This window comes from Electrona antarctica, assembly GCF_951216825.1.
Source record: "Electrona antarctica genome assembly, chromosome: 22".
Lineage (NCBI taxonomy): Eukaryota > Metazoa > Chordata > Actinopteri > Myctophiformes > Myctophidae > Electrona > Electrona antarctica.
In genome coordinates, this window is record NC_136805.1 from 29065167 (window position 1) to 29078842 (window position 13676).

The window sequence follows — 13676 nt, forward strand, 5'->3', positions numbered from 1 at the left end:
GATACAGAAAAGTTTAAAAATACCGGTTCACAAACAATGGGCTCCCGTCTGCTGGCTATGTCCAACTTCAGTGCTGACACCTGTGGAAACAGATAAATAGTGTGGATGATTACACTCTGTTATCGCCATAAAGGTTAATACAAGATCCCTAGACTGGATAAGAGACTTTGATTAACATGTGCCAATCATCATTGATAAGATAGAATTGTTAATAATTGGCCCCTAATCCTGGAAAACATTGTACCGATATATTAAAATTGCAGAGAGAGGACGGGCGGACTGACCGACGGTGGAGGTCACAAATGTAACATTACTTGCTCCAATCTGTAGTTCTGCACCAAACTTTGCACAAATACTATTCCGGTGTCTGCCATGAGAATTATTCACACCAGGGGCCATTGTTCAAGAGTCTGCCGTGTAAATAGCCACTCCCGAAGAAAATCTAAATTGCATGCATGGGGCGCAGTGTGTTAACACTTAATAACTCAATGATCATTGCTCTGAGAAGCGCAACATAGGACTGGATTTTCAGGCCAGGCCTGATTCAAAGAAACTGCAGCTGTAAGACAAATATGTGTCTGAACTTGAAGCTACCTGGTTTCCCAGGGCAACCGTCTCCAAGTTGTTGAGAATGTTTCCTTTGTGATACTCGTCCTTCTCTTTGCGTACTTCATCCAGCTCCATCTCCATTACGACAAGCCGCTGGTGTAGGCTCGCCGCATCGGAGGCACACATTCTTTTCTGATTGGCCAGCTCCAGACGTAGCTCCTCTCCTTCCAACTGTTTAGCATGACACTGAGGAGATGGAGGCGGAATGCATTGGAGATATGAGAGAGGGAGTTATAAATACAGAGGTAAATGGAGTACAAATTGAGAATGCTAGAGTAACAATATAAATAGGTGAGGTGAGTTGGGATAATGATGGCTAAGGCTTTAACATTGCTCAACACAGGTTATGGCTTGTCAACGTGCAATAGTTTAGTCATTCTAGTACACATTGGTACCTGTTGTGTGAGTTGAGAGAGAGCAGACTCCAAGTGGGCTACTCTAACCACCTGCTTCTTCAGAGCAGCAGCGTTGGCCACTTTCTCCATACGCAATCCGCCTGATCAGTTGCACACAAAAGGACAACTTAAGATCAAGCTATTGTCATCACAACGTTTTGTTTTAGGTTCAACTTATTGCTTGCACCTAGGCAGTGAGCTAGGTAATTACTAGAATTCTTCATTTTTCATTGTTTAAATTTAGTGTCATAAATGCAATACAACAATTAGACTTATCTACCAATTGTCTCATTGAGTGAGCGGATGTGGTTCTGCATATATGCATTGTCTGGAGACACCGGGGCCAGTGCCACTGCAGGCACGGCTGTAACTGTGGGGTGCAGGGGTCCTGTGGCGCCCTCTAGCTTCTCCTCCAGGTGCCTGCATCGAGCCTTCAGCTCGGAGACCTCTTGCTCCAGAGCCTGGGTGTATTCTGATGTACCTGTAGAAATAGATAGCATTATACAATACAGAGGTGTACTGACATTTGTAGAAGAATGAATCACTCACTTCATAGTCAAGAGTCAACCAACACATGGTAATTGAAATGTTCTTGCCCATCGCTCCTACAACACATGCATGCACATGCACGCACACATACAGTCTCCTACACCTACTGTATGTATTACATCAGAGTGGTCAGAGGGTCAGTTGCACTGCAGTGGCCCTGGAGCCCATTATGGGGTTCAGTGCCTTGCGCAAGGCACATACGGTACATGTACATGTAGTACCTTGCAGTAACCAATTTTACAGCTGGAATACACCCTGCTGCCAGTGCTGGGAATCGAACCAGCAACCTATGGTCGACCTCTCTACAACATCATGGGCAAACAAAACCTGAATACAGAAATGTGTGCAGCCGACGATTGGTATATTAAGCAATGGCAGGCAGCTGGACCTAACCATCAATCAGGAGGTATGTATAAATTGTATTTATGTATTTATTATTGATAATATTTTTCTGTATGTCTCTGCTGCCCCCTGTCTCCAGGACATGACAATGAGTGTATACACAAATACATTTGCACTCAAAGCCCAACAATGGAAATAAGCTCTTGAGCTTCTGTGTTGTGTTCTATCCTTTTGTACAAAATCTACAAATACATTATCATTTATAGGAATTTCTGTCAATAAATCTCATTCAATCAATAAAAGCTCACATACACGGAAGTACTTGAAGGATAGAGGAATCACGTTTGTAAAACAAAATAAAAAGGAAAAAAGGGGCATCACAATTAGTATTCGCACACCTGTGGGCACTCTGCTTCCAGAGTAGTTGTCAGCAGGCTGGACAGGGGTCTGGCTTGAAGGTCCAGTGGTTATCTGTGTAGTGGTGGTGAGAGCAGGAGTACCTGGGGGCAGGGGAGGATGCAGCGGAGGAGAGGCCTGGGTTTGGGTCTGGTTAAGACTCTCCATGTCTTTTCTCATTTGTGCCACCACAGCTCTCAGACCGGCATTCTGCTGCTGCAGCCGACTGATCTCCTCAGACGCCAGATCCCCTGGACTTAGTCTGGAACCCTGCGGGTGCATGGGAACAGACAGAGGTAGGAATGTGTAGAGTAGACAAATCCATGGAGCAGTGCGCTGTAGGCCAGGTGTAGCTAATCAGTCCTGTGGTGTAAAGCTGCGCTTTAATAACGGAATAAGGGAAAATTAGCGAAGTGTGGCAAATCTGCAAAACAAATGCTTACCACTAGCTTTCTTCAAAAATGTGTTCAGGTGTCTACTATCACCTATCAATTTGTTCCAATTGGTTTCCCGTGGGAAACTTATGCTTTAATTTGGATTCGTCTATACATGCCATAGAGCTGATGCAGTTTACTATCCTGACCAGTAGATGGAGACTGAAACACAGCAGTTAAACTCATTATACTCAACTTGTCTGTTGGAGGCAGTTTCTTATTTGAATATGTAGAAAACTTGATTATACTCTAAACATATGCACCAATTTTAAAGTGAATTCCATAGTAAAGAATTGTTCTGAATACAATCATGCAGACTTGCAGAGACCTGTCTTTTCAGTTTGTTAGGCTGAGACCTGAACATTCTGATGTTGATTTCACAATGTCTAATAATATGCCTAATAACGTTTACAAGAGATGTGCATGCCTGCATGGACAAAAGCATTAAATCATGACGACTACATTAACAAAACTGTGGATGAAAAAGACTAAACCAACTAATTAATTGATTGATTGACTATGAGACAGCCCTGCGAAATGTTCTAATACTGGTTGGCTTAATACTGGTTAATCATGCAAGACTCCCTCAGAATCAACATGACATTCATTCAGTGACCTTGGCAGGTCACACGTGGTTGTAAAGGGCTGATGTATTGCGTGGCCTTGTGCCAGACGCTAGCCTGAGGTGTTCCGTTTCAGACATTAATGGACAGAGACACATATGTGATGTCAGCTTGGTCAAACTCTTATTAAGCCTCCATGATGACAATCAAATATATTTAAGGGATTCCTGCTTTTACTGGAAGCACAGTGGAGAGAGAGACAGGGGACAGGCAAAGAGATGGGATGACACGAATAACACAAAATCTTTAAATTTCACTTTTTGAGTGGTGCAAACCACTCCAACAACCAGCTTTGTCTGTTTGTGTCTATGTATGTGTGTACCTGTACGTGTGTGTACCTGTACGTGGGACCCAAACAAATGAGCATGGTTACTATGGTCACTGACATTACGTCAGACCACAGCTGATCAGGACCTTGCACCACTCAGTTCACATGGGTGTGATTTTTTTTTAATGACCAGAGTCCTATGATTCTACCTTTATGAAAATCTGAAATATGACTTCTCAATGCATTCTGTGAGAGGTCACTACATAAAACGTATGCTCACTCTTTCTTAGCCTTTGTAAAACAGGTGGTGTTAACCTGTTTAAAACCAAACCTCCCACTCCTGTACCAACGATGATTTTGGACTGAAGGCGAGGTGGCATAGTCTGTAAAACACATTTCTAGACCTTTCAAGGTTCCAAGTAGAACAGACTCTGATAAGAATTCTTGGAAGAAATGGAAGCGCTATAACTTATGAGTGTGCGTTCTCCGTTCACAACAGTTACTTCACAGCTGTGAATGTGTGGTGTCTGGTATACTGTATCCTACAGTATGCATCCCAGACAAGAAGGCAGCCCAGCGATTTATAGTGTATATTGCAATGCAATATAGTATACACTATGAATAGAAAAGGCCACTGAGTGAGGAGGTCATCCAGTTGTACAAGATGATATGATTGATATGACATGTTAGTGTGTTGAATGCTGTTTGTTTGTTTGTATTTTTACTTCTTAAAACATTTTAAACAGACATCAAATTAACCACTTTGACTTAACCACAAAAAACTATATCATATCTACAAGTTCACAGCGCAGTGTTGAAAATATGACCCGAACATTGGGATGCCAGGGTTGGTTAAGCAGTGTTTTAAACGTATTACTATCACTTTACTAGTATGGACAATTAATAGTTGTTTTATTTGCTTTATATTTGCCAATCAGCTCATGTATCTTGAGCAGGTCTTTCCCTGTGGGTGCCACATACTAGGTCAGCGGTGGGCAACTTTGACAATGGAGAGGGCCACTATATTTCAACACTCACTCCCTAGGGCCATATATTACGGTCGTCGCAAAAATAGCCGATCTACAAGCTCAAAACGTAGATCGGCTATTTTTGCTATATTCGAATTGAAATCTTGAATTTTTTGCTATTTCTTTAATCAGAATCCTGAAAATTAATATTTTTAATTTCAAATGCCTTTAATTATACTTGTGTTGAAGCATTGAGCTACTAATTTAGACTGAAGTAATTAAAGCGGGTCATGTTTGCATGTTGTGGAATTGTAATCAGCTGAAACCAATATTATATCAGAATTCTGACATTAACCTGAGGGCCGCATTAAGTGAAAGTGGGGGCCGCATGTGGCCCCCGGGCCGCCAGTTGCCCACCCCTGTACTAGGTCATAGAGGGGAACGTGATGGTCAGACACCAAGCCAAGCTGAAAGGCCATCATACCACTGTGGACACCCAAGAAAAGGCCAACTCCTAAAACAGCACCAGGATGGGAACAAATACTCTCTGGAAGACATGCGAGGGTATCAACTGACATAGGAAATACAACAGTTCATGCGATAGGAATTGTGAGAGGTATGAATTGTACTCTCTAGCCAATATACCGTATGTGTGTGTATTAAGAGATTGAATTAAACACTTGTACACATCAAAAAGTAGCATTATTTGTGTCTAAGACAGAGGGGCCAAGAACATTAACTTGCACTCTGAAGCTGTTTAGGAAATTACATTTACAGATTCTCTTGTATGAAATTGAATCAAATATCACATGGCTTCTACTCTGAGCTAAAAACAGGTCATAGTCAAGTTCAGCCCTGATGAAGACCGTATATGTCGGTTCAATAAAATATTTCCTCCTTTTAACATTAAGTGTGCCCGGATCTCCTCTTTGCTCTACATAGTCAAGTTCAACTGAACTTTAAAACAGTGCAAAGTTGTTGGTACAGAGGTCAAATGGCAGTGTTCTCACACAAACACCACAACACGCTAAAACCTAACTGCCAGTAACAGAAGAAGTCCCAGAAGCTTCAAGAGAATGTCAGCATCGACGTCACAGGCTCAATAATTACATCAGATCCGGTCTTAGCGGATTAGAGATTGTAAAACAGGAAGCACAGAGGGAGTCGCCAGGACTTGATGGGTGTAATATTATATCAGGGTTATGAACTTCAGTTCACATACTGTAGCTTCCTCCTGTGTAGGCTATGGTGAGTTACGGTCCTTTTCTAGGGAAAGACATAGTGCTTCAAATGATATCTGGTAAATAACTGAAAATAACCATGACATGTAAGATTTACTGTGCAGAAACGTTGGCGCACATGCAAACAGGTCATTCGTCAAGGCTTCATTCATTCAGTGATGTGGGCCAGTAAGCAGTGGCGTTCACAGACATTTAGAGGGGCAGGTGCTCAAGTGAAAAAGGGCACCTTGTGCAGCGCGTGGAACCGGCCGGTTGCCTTAATAGTGTGAGATTTATAGATATTGGGGCCTAAATAATATATTAGAAGCTTTTTATCAAAAATTGATCAATGTCACCATGGTCCACATACTGTACACTGTAAAAAAAATTATTATTATTTTTCCCAAAAGGGCACATTGCTGAAAAGGGCAGAGGGTGCTCTAGAACCCCCTAGTGTCTATCTGTGCATGCCACTGCCAGTAAGGTCAGATAGATGAGGTGATACTGTATGTAGTATGTACAATGTACATGTGCACATACAGTACTTGTGTGAAAATGATATACCTGATTTGTTCCCAGTGAAGGCCAGTGTCAATCACTAAAATGAGCAGATATACAAGCTCACAACACGTTGCACTGTGACGCGTTGTGAGCTTGTACATTTGCTCTTTTCAGTCCGCGTAACTAACTAAGTATAACTCGGGCAATAGGGGCACACTCTGTCAATGTCATATCATGTCAATAGGTGGTCCCCAGTCTCTCTTAGCAGTCTATTTTAAATGTTGAACATTAATGACTAATTACAGAGTATTTGGTATCGGTCAGGCATGCCAGAGTAGTCGCCCCTCGTCCTCTCTGGCCGTGGGCTGAACTTGGCCTCCTGCTGGCTTTGGAATAGCTGTGTAACGCTAGCCACCTCCGGGGTTTGAAAGGTTAACACGTGTGTCTTCAGATCGTGTAAGAAAAACTAACTGAAGATCTCCACGCTCCCGCTCTCTAACAACTCAGTGGTGATTTGTATGTGACTACTTCAGAGCACTGTTGCCAGATTTTACGAGAGACCTCAGCAACAAGCTATTAAAACAAGCCCAAAAGGCAATAGGCCACACAAGCACTTAAAAGTTAAAGGTTAAAGTCCTACTATTTTGTAACATACATGTATGCAAAATGTATTCTCCGCATTTGACCCATCTAGTGGTGAGCCGCATCTGTGCCGTGCTCGGAAATCATTTGTAGTTGATCTAATCTTGACAAAAAAGGGAAACATTTTGAATATTTTAAACAGAGATCTGGTATGGGGGTCCCTGGCACTTGACATCAAAATGTTTAAACAACATTAGTAAACAAGCCCAAAGAAGCAACTAGTAACTACACTTCGAGAAACAAACCGCGACTATACAGAATAACAACCCCAAAGTTTCTTATAATAAGCATTAAGCAGACATGGCAACACTGCTTCAGATGGAGCAATGGAGAGAAAGAGAGAGTGTGGGTTGTCACTCTCTGACCCCACTGCTTGACCCTGTGTGTTCTCACCTGTAGCGCCTGGTCTCTCTCTGTGGTGACGGAGCGCAGTAAGACTGCCAGGTCCCGCATCTCCCTGTCTCGCTCCTTCAGCTCTGCCTGAGCCTGACAGACAGAGAGAGACATGCACACAGTATGTGAAGTATGACTTGGACTTGGTTTATATTGAAACTTCATATGGTCAACTACTGAAATTTACAGTTGGAGTGCCATTTTGTTCTTCTAAAAACCTGTATTTTTCAGCTCATTAAAAACACCTTTACAATTCCCGGTGGTTGAGAATGCATTCACATCGGGCATGACACAATTATTTCTTTGAGTGATTTGATATTAGGTCAATGTGAATGGAAGTACATGGTCCTGATACGTCAGGAGTCCAATCTGTTCCTATTGACCAGTTTGCCAGAGAAGCTTGCAGCTTACACTCCCCAGACTAGAAATGTTGCGATGCGAGAGTGCAGTCTAGCCAATACCAACTCGGGAATCTTGAATCACCCTCCACACCCTCCTGTCTAGCATCAGGGTGTTGAGCTCTGCAGTGTTGTCGCGCCACAGTGCATCTCTACGTAGAAAGGTAATTTACTATATGTGCATTACATTACATGTATGTATTACAGTACATGTTCTACGTACTATGTAACATCGAGTCGAGACAAATGTTGAGTCTTTAAGATTAATTTATTTGTTTGTTTGTTTTGGTAGACTGCTGAGGAATTGTTGAGTCTCTCAGCAATGTCATCTACCATGATGAACGTGTGTCTGTGTGTGTGTGTGTGTGTGTGTGTGTGTGTGTGTGTGTGTGTGTGTGTGTGTGTGTGTGTGTGTGTGTGTGTGTGTGTGTGTGTGTGATTGCAAGCACTGTGCACGTTACAAACCTGCCTATGTAGGTCAATCGATATTGACCTACATAGGCAGGTTTGCAATGTGCGCACAACTGTCCAGCACAGTATTTCCCTGCTATTTAAAGAGCACATAGGGGTAGGCAACCTTGGGCACAGGTGCCAACATGGGCACAGGGAAGGGCAATAATCACTGGCACACTGGCATAAGTAAGAGAGAGAAGATTTTCGGTTTAAAATACAATATATGATACATTTAGTCAATAAAATTAAGTCCAAAATCCTGCACATAATTCTACATTCATTCAAACTCTGAACTCTGACTGGGGAGAGAGTCTGTGAGATACCTGTGGGTTAATTAGTGTCATAATTAAACATAATGGTGACATGGCACACTGACTATCTAGAAAATAAAAAATCACACCTGTGTGAAGTGAGGGGCGCTCACGGAGCTACAAAGTCATGTCTAATACAACTGCTGTTCTAAATCCTTTAAACCCATTATTGACCTTATACCGACCTTGAAACATACTTCATTTTAAAAAGGTTGCTAACCACTGGGCTACGGTACAATCGCTTTCTGACTTTGCTCACTCTTAATAAGATAGAAATGCATCAACAATAATTGACCTGACCAACACAGCTCACTGCGCTTTGTGCCTTTTTCGCTGGGTGTAAGACATGGCCTGGACTAGAGAGTAGAGTTCACAACGTTACACTGTTTCTGCAGAGAAGCTGCACCTGTGAGAGGCTCACCTGGTCCCTGGCCTGGGTGAGGCCCTGTATCAACTGTTCACTGGCCAGGTAATGTTCAGCCTTGGCATCCTCGCAGCGTCTCTGCCACTCCAGTTCCACCTGGACACGCCTCTGGTCCAGAGCCTTCTCTCTCTCCACACCTGCACTCAGCTGCTGCTTGTATCTGGACATCCCAAACACAATGACAATCATGTCATATACTGTGTTCAAATAGTACCATTTGCATCGGCCCACCATTCACAGGACCTCCCCTTCACGCCTCCAGTCTCCTCTCCTTTCCTCTCCCCTCCCCTCACCTCTCCATATCCTCTCTGCTCCTCTCCAGTTCTGTCCTGAGTTTGGTCTCTCTCTCCTGCAGGGCCAGCAGCTCCGTATCCTTGACAACAGTCTCCTTGGACACTTGATGGATATATTTGTCCCAACTGCTGCGTGTTGTCTCCACCTCTTTGTGAAGCCTTGCACGCACACAGGCACGCACGCACACAGGCACGCACACGCACACACACACACACACACACACACACACACACACACACACACACACACACACACACACACACACACACACACACACACACACACAGTTGTAATTTATTTTACTGTGCCCATTAGTTAACCGAGTCTCAGATAGCTGACAGTTTTACTGTAAATGCATTCAGGAAAAATATGCACAAGTGCACAAAGACCCGCACACTGTCGGCACTTGCAATACGAACACTTTATTTAGTATTGCAAGTGCAGACGGTGTGCAGGTCTTTGTGCACTTGTGCATATATTTCTTCTGAATACATTGAGCCCTGCCTACCCGTCTCAGAGCCTGTCAGAGTGGTTGCCTACTGTAAATGCATGAAAGAACAATTACAACAGACAATGTTGTCTAGTCATTGGCTACTGTCTGTGTGCACACATACAGTTACAGTATGAGTGAACACAACTGTATTGGGTTGGTTGCATGGTGTGCATGTGTGTGTGCATGCGTTTGAAGTCTCTGATCTTTGTTCTCCATTTCTGGGTCGGGCCATTCCATGCCCGCTGGGCCTGTCACCTCTCACAGCCAATGACAACCAATGACTAGTCTAAACTAAGTATGCACCCCCTTTCGGGTCTTATCTCCTTGCATGCACTTCGCTGAACCTACTGTATCAAAGACGCTTTTCAATCTTACTGTTACTACCACGCCTGCTCGCAGAGGACTGCAGAACAAGGCAAGCAGCCAATAACAAGTAAAAGTAGACACACACACACACACACACACACACACACACACACACACACACACACACACACACACACACACACACACACACACACACACACACACACACACACACACACACACACACACACACACACACACACACACACACACACACACACACACTCTCTTACACAAGCAGACTCCCAAAGAACAAGATTACATAATTCCAGCTGCCAGTCTGGCCACACATGCACCAATGCATCAATCACTGGCACCGCACACACACACACACACACAGCAGTGCAAACGACTCCCACCTCTCTATCCTCTCATCCCTCTGTGCCAGGGCCTGGCGGTGCTCCTCCTGTGCCCTGCGTGTCTGCGTAGCCGCGGCCTCCAGATCGTCCTGCAGTTTAGCGATGTGCTCCTCCGCCTTCTGCAGATGCGCCGTGTGCACCCGGCGCAGGCCGTCCAGCTGCCCATCACGTTGCCTCAGAGCGCGGTCCAGTTCCTCGTGTCTAACACAGGCAGATGGACACAGACAGACAGACAGACAGACAGACAGACAGACAGACAGACAGACAGACAGACAGACAGGAACGTGCAGAATGACATGTTTATTATTATTATGAAGCCCGATTTATGCGTTGTTTATATGATTTATACTTTGTGCCGCACACCGGAAATAGATGAGCTACTACAAGCTTGTAGATCGGTTATTTTCGGCGCACAACACTGCCATACAGTGGAGCATAAATTCGGGTGATTAGAAAAGTCTTTGATGATTTATAAATCGGAAATGTTTGTCTCACTTTTTAATGTGATTGTCCTCCTCTTTCTTCAGCTTTCCCTGCATCTTCGCCTGATTGTCCTCAAGCTCCTTTATCCTGAGAGAATGTGCACGCAACACATCGATGCTTGTACAACAATTATGTGCATGAGAGAATACATACAATACATGCATGACACACACACGTATATGCACACATACGGTACAGAGACAGATAGAGATAGCCCTGTACCTATTGTCCTTAACAGCTGTCACGTCTCTGATCTCCCAGGCTTGTTGCTGGAGCTGGGCTTTTGTCTGTTGGCAGAGCTCCTCTGAGGCCTGCAGGGCCTCTACAGCCTGGAGCTGTGCCTGGGAGTGAACCTCTGTCTCCTTAGACAGCAACTTCACCTGGACAGTAGCGCACGCACACACACACACACGCACACACACACACACACAGTTGTATAGTTTGGATAGTTTCAGTGCAGAGTAGACATATAAAGCAGGCTGTATAGTACTCTAAGTACTGCATAATAAGGTGGAACATGTGTTATGTGTGAACATGCCCACATCCCGTCTTGTTGTCACTCGTCTCCACACCCACTCAACTTGCCTTGCAGCCAACCACAACCCACACACAGCGCTACGCCCATTTCAGGTCATTTTATAGCCCAGAATTGGCATGATTGATCCTATGAGGATCAAGGATTTCTTTGCACGCTTTAACTAGTTCATAAACTTTTCCTTCAAATGTATTAAACGTGAATCCCCCCCCACCGCCCACCCCTTTTTTTCCCTCACTGTATATGTTTCTTTTCCCTTTTTACCTCCTTTATGATGAATTCCTGTTCTGTCCTTTGTCTATATAGAAGTGTCTATTTGTACGTCTCTAAATGTTTTTGATGAATTGAACATTGTGGACCCTATTGGAAACAAGTGTAATGCTTAATTGGGTCGTCCACTCACAGTTAACAGCCTTTGTATTGAGTTTGTGCTTGAAATGTACTGTAATTCTGCAAACTGTTAATACATTTTTCAATCAATCAATCAAAAAATAATAATCTGGGGACACAGTTAGTTAATGTCATGATACAGTTATATTAGGAGTCTAATATGCAGAGAAGGCGCTGACAGAAAACAAGGAATAAGGTTCAAGCTTCAAGCCCTAACCCAAAAGATTCCACACAACTACAGTCTCAGGAATAAGAAGGATAAAAGGATAAAACATTAAATTGTATGTCAAAGAACTTCCAGTGTGAGGAGTAAAGTAGTGGTGTTCTGTATGTCAAGAGAGAACTTGAACTTGAAGATACTTGGCCATATTCACAATTCACATGGTGGCAATTTTTCTCTAGAGTTGCTACTAGTTGCATTGGTGTGGTCTGGCCTTTTTACACACTCAGGGTGGAAGAGAGGAATATGGCCACTGTGGGAATATAGTCAAGTAAAGTAAGTAAAGTAAATGTAATTCTTTCTTTTTTTTTCTTTTTTTCATTGTCCATTGTTGATCTTTATTTATTTAACCTTGAATGAACATGAATGCTACTTTTATAGCAATGCACATTAGTTATTTATTCTTTTTTTTGTCAAGAGCAGATTATAAATAAACACATTATGATATGAAATACATTTTTCTTTTATAGAAAAAAAAAGACAAAAAGAGAAAGAAACCCCTCAACCCTCCCACCCATACTGCTCAGTGACACCGCATACTATAGAATGTAAATGTCATTCTATAGAACACCTTTCAGAGACATTGGAAGCCAATCGTACGCATATCCAATCAGAATGGATTCTGAAAAATCTGACTCCAGAGAGAACATGTACCAATTTGTGTGGGTTTTGGACAAAATCTCTAGGAGTATGAGAAAATGGTTTGAAGAAATGTAAAATGGCAGAAAATCACGTCATTGGGCATGGCCTATAAGAAGGTATATTGAAAGTGGTGTCGTGATCCAAGGAATTTAAAGAAAGCAATTTTGATCGTACAACTTAACCCATTTTGGGTGGGAACCCCTTTTGGTGTTTTAAACATTGTTATAATTTAGCTATTGAAAAATAGCAGATCTACAAGCTCATAGCGCGCCACCGAGTGGCGCGCTACGAGCTTGTAGGTCTGCTATTTTTGAAAAATCGTGAAAATATTTATTTCAGAAAACTGGAGGATTTAGAAGATTTTTTTTAAATTTTGAGGTCAGGCCTAAATGGGTTATGGTTCAAGTGTTATAGACCAAAATGTGAAGCTGTTATTGTGCCACCATGAAGGTGATTTGAAAACGTTGTGATGGAGGTTCTTCCTCGGCCTACTGGGAGTGTGCATGCAAAGTTTCACACCGATCTTTCCAGCAGGGAGATTAGCTGCTCACAGACACACAGAATCACGGGGACGAAATAACATTATAGGAAAATCCAAGTACACATACAGTTCATAGGAACGCATCAGTATTAATTTACATACAGTTGGAGGCCATCGATATTGTCCTTTTCTTTTTGCTGAGGTTTGCGTGATCTGCGCAAAAGGACAGTTAACCCATTTTGGGCGGGAACCCCTTTTGGTGTTTTAAACATTATGTTATAATTTAGCTATTGAAAAATAGCAGATCTACAAGCTCATAGCGCGCCACCGAGTGGCGCGCTACGAGCTTGTAGGTCTGCTATTTTTGAAAAATCGTGAAAAGGATTTAGAAGGATTTTTTTAAATGTTGAGGTCAGGCCTAAATGGGTCAAATGATAAGGGACAATATCGGTGGCACCCAACTGTACAGTACATACACATGTAAATA

The 13676-nt window shown here is 42.9% G+C and overlaps 1 protein-coding gene across 2 annotated transcripts in view; it reads right to left on the reverse strand.

Annotated features, from left to right (window-relative positions):
- ccdc57 (coiled-coil domain containing 57) overlaps positions 1–13676 on the reverse strand; it is a 41318-nt gene that overhangs the window by 13225 nt on the left and 14417 nt on the right. The window contains exons 7-17 of one of the 2 annotated variants that reach the window (XM_079492046.1): positions 11144–11301; positions 10934–11008; positions 10439–10639; positions 9220–9378; positions 8924–9086; positions 7341–7433; positions 2396–2561; positions 1285–1485; positions 1005–1105; positions 595–795; positions 24–80 (exon numbers count right to left, since the gene is read on the reverse strand). In XM_079492046.1, coding sequence (XP_079348172.1) covers positions 24–80; positions 595–795; positions 1005–1105; positions 1285–1485; positions 2396–2561; positions 7341–7433; positions 8924–9086; positions 9220–9378; positions 10439–10639; positions 10934–11008; positions 11144–11301 — 1575 coding nt within the window. Of the gene's footprint in view, positions 1–23; positions 81–594; positions 796–1004; positions 1106–1284; positions 1486–2293; positions 2562–7340; positions 7434–8923; positions 9087–9219; positions 9379–10438; positions 10640–10933; positions 11009–11143; positions 11302–13676 lie in introns of both variants that reach the window. The other variant, XM_079492045.1, reaches the window with a different exon arrangement.